Source organism: Pocillopora verrucosa, chromosome 5 (assembly GCF_036669915.1).
Source record: "Pocillopora verrucosa isolate sample1 chromosome 5, ASM3666991v2, whole genome shotgun sequence".
Taxonomy (NCBI): domain Eukaryota; kingdom Metazoa; phylum Cnidaria; class Anthozoa; order Scleractinia; family Pocilloporidae; genus Pocillopora; species Pocillopora verrucosa.
Genome location: NC_089316.1, coordinates 3,755,045 through 3,761,174, shown reverse-complemented (window position 1 = coordinate 3,761,174; position 6,130 = coordinate 3,755,045). Strand labels below are relative to the sequence as shown.

At 40.0% G+C, this 6,130-nt stretch overlaps 2 protein-coding genes across 2 annotated transcripts; both read right to left on the bottom strand.

Moving 5' to 3' along the window:
- Window positions 1-803: 803 nt before the first annotated feature.
- LOC131770457 (octopamine receptor beta-2R-like) lies at window positions 804-1,937 on the bottom strand. Its single transcript, XM_059086167.2, has one exon. The coding sequence runs from the start codon at window positions 1,935-1,937 to the stop codon at window positions 804-806; it is 1,134 nt and encodes a 377-aa protein (XP_058942150.2).
- Window positions 1,938-3,369: 1,432 nt separating this feature from the next.
- Window positions 3,370-5,855, bottom strand: LOC131770458 (uncharacterized). The gene is made up of 3 exons (XM_059086168.2): window positions 5,763-5,855; window positions 5,025-5,134; window positions 3,370-4,388 (listed from the first exon to the last, which is right to left on the bottom strand). Exons 2-3 carry the CDS (start codon window positions 5,128-5,130, stop codon window positions 3,370-3,372), a joined length of 1,125 nt encoding a protein of 374 aa, XP_058942151.2. The 5' UTR covers window positions 5,131-5,134; window positions 5,763-5,855.
- Between the last annotated feature and the right edge of the window lie 275 nt (window positions 5,856-6,130).

Below are 6,130 nucleotides of genomic sequence, written 5' to 3'. Positions count from 1 at the left end.
AGTAAGGACTACTCGTGATGTAGTTTTGAGTTCATAGTTCATATTTCAGCCCTAATACGTGTACCTAGCCTATGATAAGATTATCAATATTTTCACGGCTGATGAGAAAAAAAAATTGGTATTATCTACTGAGTTGATAACATAAATCGGCGAAGGAGGAAACGTGGGTTGTAGGCGTGCTTCTATGCATAAAATGGACCCACGCTATTGGTGGGAACATAGCAACGACAAAAACAAGAATAGATTAGTTGAATGAAAAGCGTTCGTTAACACCTTAGGATTAAGAGTGCCGATTTGAAATATAAATTTTTGTTCTTCAGTCTTGTCGCTTTCCGAACTGCTAAGACTCAATGGGGAGAAAAACCTTTCGTCTCGTTTGTGAGAAGTGTTTATCGATGGCAGAGAATGAAGATTGTAAAAATTTGATAAAGGAAAGGATTTATCGGTGCGAATTGTGATTTTGAAAAATATGAATTTTGCTAGTAGGTGTTCGAAGGCCAATTTCCTTTCAATTTTATCTAAGGTGTCGAAAGAACGAAATGGAATCTGCGATTTATACACGCAGTGAAATTCATTCAATGGTTAAGTCTGCTAAAGTTTAGGCCGTGTCATGCACCACTTCTTTGCATTCGCTGAGGTTCTTTCCTGCAAATCTCGACTTTGAAATTATTTTGCTTAAACGATTTCCGAACTTGATATCATTAGAGCGTCCTCAAATTCTTCATATTCGTCTTAAACACATCTAACACCTGCTCGAAACACATTTTCAGATGCTTTTTTCTTTATTATTGTTGTGTTTGATCTTATGGTTCTGGGACCTCTTCAATCGAAGAAAGATCACTTCTGTAAAGTCTTACTGCAAATTGTTTTACGCCGCCATTAACTTGAAGTTCTTTATTCCGCTGTTCTAACGCAGGTGCGGTGGTTGTTCTTACAGTGAAAACTTCACCCCGGAAAATGAAAAGAGATCTGAAATTGTCAGTAATAACCTCTGTTTCCCTGATGTCATTCAAGCAGGTTCTGCACATTTCACAAATCCGCCCCCAGATATTTTTTACTCCGGCTCGAAAATCCCTCTTACGGATGGAGTAAATTATGGGGTTACACCCAGCGTTAGCTAAAAAGATACAGTTCACCACAATTATTGCCTCAGCTGGAAATTTGCTGCTCTCGATGTGAAGACGATATAGACCAGCGAACCAGTAAGGAACATAACAAACCAGAAAAGCCGAGATGATAATGGTAACATCAACAGCTGCCTTCCGCTCGTTAAACCTCCTTGCTGCATTTCGCGGTTGGCTTTCGGAATCTGAAAAACAGCCTAACTGGACCGCAGCTATTGCGTTTGCGTGCAAATTGTTTGCCGTCTTTAAAACTGATCGGTTCAGAAAAAAGATCACGAGAAAGGGCGAGAGAAAAGAAGTCACGGCGAAAATACTGATGAATATTTTGGAAGTGGTGTTGTTTACGGACCATCTATGTTCGCAGACGAACACTTCAGGGTTATATGTATATAGTAACTCTCCCCAACCGAGTAACGGACCAACGGAGAATGGTACCGGGATCAGCCAGATGAGAGCCAGAGACAGCACCCTGCACTTAGTTATCTTACCATTGTATGTCAAAGGAGATTTGACAATGGCCTTGTATCGCTCATAAGATACAGCTATCAGATGAAGAAGTGTATTTAGATATAGGCATCTCCCAAAGAAGGGATTGAGATAACACAGAGTCTCGCCAAACGGCCATCTTTCTATTGCTGTACTTGTTATTCGGGGAGAGTTGACCAGGATTAAGCAGAGCGCGTCTGAAACTGCTAGGCTGGCGAGATAAATATAACACATCACATGAAGTTTTTTCTCCAAGACGACCGTGGCTATCACCAGTAAATTTCCAGATAGACCGATGGCGTTTAAAAGAGAATGAACCACTGCCATGATTTGAAGGAAAACCATCCTGTTGAAAAATACTGTCGAGTAAGACGTCAAGGGGTTCTTGTTTTTGGTTTGGCGTGTCCAAAAAAACGTCCAAAAAAAAACTTTTGTCTCTCAGTTCATGTTATACCCACGCTCTTATTTTGGACGCGATCTTTTCTGCTCTCAGTTTTCTAAAAGAGATTATTGAAAGTAGTTATGAAAAAGAAAGCATTTATACAGGCCCAAGTGGTCCATGGGGCCGGCGCTTAACTCCGGTTTCCTTTAGCATGAAGCGGCTAGTAGTATTTCTACTCCCCTCTGGATGGGATGCTAGTCCATCGCAGGGTTACCCCTAGCTTATTTGCTGATACCCATTTGTACGCCTGGGTGAAGAGAAGCACCGTGAAAGTAAAGTGTCTTGCCTAAGAACACAACAAAATGACCCCGGCCAGGGCTCGAGCCCGGACCACTCGATCCGGAGTCGAGCGCACTAATCATGAGGCTATCGCACCTCTTAGAGTTAAGAAAAACAAACTTGAAAATAGAAAGAAAAAAAACAACTGTTTTTCCACGGGTTTCTTGGCGGATTTTTCAGTGTACTATCTGGTTCATAATCTACTTTCCTGAGCCATCAACAAATTCTAATGAGTGAAGAAATCGTCTCATTTTAAATCAATTCAACATTAACAGGCCAGAAACACAGCCGTTCATAGTTAAAAATGGATTGCGAGATCTTTACAAATGAGAAAATTTATTAGGCCATGAAAAAAAAATTAGTAACTAAATAAAAAAATAGAAAAGTATAGTGAGATTGCCCAAGTCGAAGACCAAACTTACCGGTTACTGATTGAATATCATTTCTGTCCAGAAGTTGACTTTAAAAATATAGATAATTCCAAAAAGTCCTCCGTCATGCGTTAAAAGAAATTATCCACCCACAAAAACATCGATCGGACAGCTGAATTTCTGACGGCAGGATAGTATTCATCCAAATCATCGCAGTGTTTCAGTCTCCTTTGGCGTCATCGGTCTTCCGGGACATTTACCAATGACGGCACCGGTTTTCTTGGAGAAAAGATATCATGTGATGCGGTATGTTCATCTCCCCAGCCTCGCAGTTTCACACTCTGCTTTATTATAGTTAGCTCGTTGCGAGTAACAAGGACAGCGCTCAAAGGAAACCTCAAAAATCAAAATGGAGAATTAAGGGGAGGAGATTAGAATGCAACAGAGCCTTAGAGGCTCAGCATCCCCCCCCCCCCCCACTGCACGGCTAAGAACAATAAATAATAACTAGTCCCATATAAGAGTTTGAGTGTTGGCCTCACTTACAGGCACTCTCCCCAGTCTTCTGGGCTCGCGTCGAAAGATATCGAAGCTGGGCTGTTGAGGTCAAATTAAATGACATCGCATTTGATTAAAAAATAAACAAACAAACAAACGATAAAAATAATCAATTTTTTTTTGGTTTCCTACTGGAGAACGTTAAGGGCCTGCAGTTCGTAAGTGATTTAACTTTCTCTATGAGAATGAATTTTAACATGACCATGTTGAATTTGCTATCAAGTTCGTGCTGGTGCAGTTTGAAAGGATGGATGAACCACAACTTGTTTTTCGGAAAGTACACAAACCAGAAAAACCTGCTATCAGTGACTCGCGGGTCACCTTTGCGTACATCTCCTGGAATATAGTAGCCCGGGAGTCGACCGATATTGTCATTTTTTTCCAGGAAACGAATCATAGTTGGAATGGCAATTTCCAGAAAAACTTTTCTTTCGTAGAAAATCTCTGAAAGTATTGAAAATGTTTTGGCGTGTTTGTAAGGAATGTACAGAATATCAGAGCGGCCACTGAAACATCGTAACGTTCCGTTACTGTTCTTAAAGAGAGCGCTTATGTGATATTTTACGTTAAGTTTTTTCGGCCCCGAGTTCATGTTCGCCACGTCTTCGCAAGCTCTTCGGCAATTGTTCAAGCCGTACGGAGATATCCACCAGTACCAGTTACTGTTCGCGGGCTCATAAATAGGCGTAGAACCAAACGAGAACGAAGATTCCCAAATTTTTCCTCTGTCAAAATCCAGGAAATTCCAATAATTAAGTATGACGTCATCGTTTATATAAAAATACCCCTTGTATCCCGGATGCTCCCTTATTGCCCTACCAAGACACTCATATCCTAAAATACCTCTGTAAACATCGACAATTAAAATTCCAGAACGTGTTGTATTATGAGGAGGACCGCAGAATAACAAATGAGGAAAAGCTGGTCTGTAAAGAGCCGCTAGATGAGGAATACTGTCATAAAGTGGATAGTTGTAAGCAATAACGAGTAAAATTTCTTTAAAGGCATCCTTTAAGCAAGGGCTGTCGTTCTCCATATTCATTCGAGGGCTTTCATTTGATAGTGCTTTGCTAAAAGATCGTTGACTGCTCGATTGTTCCATGTTACGACTACTTGTGCAACTGTAACCTGACATATAAGAAGGAAAAATAAATGAGACAAGTCTTTTTCTCAGATCTGCAACTCGATGTACGGGAACTTTATAATGGTGCACTGTCGTTTCAAACAACGCGGAACCTTCGCACTTTAACCCCCTAACTCCCAGAAGGGATTAACATGAATCTTCTCCCTGTAAAATTCTTACATTCTCCAGAAAACAGGTAAAGAGAATATTCAAACATTAACGTCTTGTAAATAATTGAAAGGGAAATGTACAGCAGCTATAGGAGAGAATTAATGATCAGATCGTGGGAGCCAAAAGGTTAGGATAACTTTCACACACTGGTGCAAATTATTCACTTAAAAATCTACTAGGATTATATTTGAGATGATACGTTTTACACAGTCCGATAAGAAACCTGAATTCGAAAGAATGGGAAAAGGGAAGCTGATTCGGATATTTTTTTTAGGGACATGATTTGAAGTTTCAAGGCATTTTCCAATACTAATTATGTAAGGCTGTAGACAGTTCGAAAATTGCTAGATCTTTTACATCATTTACACCACAGCATTTCTCTATGTCTAATGTCTTAACCATGGAATGAAGTTTCTGCACTACTGTTGACTTTGTGGTGGCTAAATGCCTCTGCATGACAATTCCCTTACCTGAGTAAATTGCCAAAATAACCATAGCAACAGTGCATGCAAGACATAACGGCAATCGTCTCAGGAGAAATCCTTGAACAGGAATGCAACATGCAGTGTGAAGCATTCCTCTGAATGGAAAAACAAACCCAAACAACATGAAAAGTTTAAATTCACCTCTCAGAAAAATATGATAAATTTGCATCTGGGAATAACAGTGAATCTTGTGGTAAGATCTTTCGAAGGAGGGCAGCCGGCGTATGCTGACTGTAGCCTTCAAAGGACTGTGGAGATTTCAAAACCGTTAGCAGAAGTTACTATCAAGTTCAAGGGAACTAATTAGGTCTTGACTCTGACAATGAGTTCCCATACTGATTTGTACTCCTGAGCTGAGACAAGTGGAGCATTGAGTCTCCTTTCACTTAAGAGTCGTTTCTAAGAACAAAGCAGAACTCCCGCTTACAGTTCGAACCCAGACCTCTCGTTCTGGTGTCCTAAATACCAACTAGCACTAGGTTTGAGGCTAACACACATAACACGATACTAATAGACCATAGATACAAAGAAGATCTCCTGCTATCTACAACCAAAATTGAATCGAACCGTTAATCGCGACCAGAAAATTCAAAGCGATCGGCTCAATGATAGCTTGGTTCAAATTTCGTTGAAAGACACTCAGTTTCAATACTAGAATTAAAAGTTGTCTTAAAATATGGTGAACTCTCCAAAAACACTTGTGACTGTAGTTTGCGTACATACCTCAAAAATTTCTCGCTAAATTCCAGTAGAAAAGTTAGATTCCATCTATGTGATTTGAAAATAATTTTTCATGACTGGTTTGAATCCAAAGTGACCTGTTGCACTACCCACAAGGTTTCTGGTGGCTTTGCTCTTAAACCGAAATGCAGGTAGGGAATGCTGGTGGTCGATTGTCCGCCATTGTCTATACTTTGCCAATTTCGCCTCATTAAGACGATTCATTTTATCGTAGGGAAGTACTTATTTAAATTCCAGAGATGATAAAAACCTATTTTCTCCTTACAATGCCGATGCGTCATTTGACCAACTGGTTTTGAGAGTGGAGAAACTAAATGATTAGTTAGTGGGGTTGATACCTTGATTTAAAA

Bases quoted from the DNA above. Each gene is read 5' to 3' on its own strand.
- LOC131770457 (XM_059086167.2), bottom strand. From the start codon at position 1,937: ATGGCAGTGGTTCATTCTCTTTTAAACGCCATCGGTCTATCTGGAAAT.
- LOC131770458 (XM_059086168.2), bottom strand. From the start codon at position 5,130: ATGCTTCACACTGCATGTTGCATTCCTGTTCAAGGATTTCTCCTGAGA. The intron at 4,389-5,024 runs GTAAGGGAATTG...CTTATATGTCAG, and splicing joins TATTTTGGCAATTTACTCAG to GTTACAGTTGCACAAGTAGT.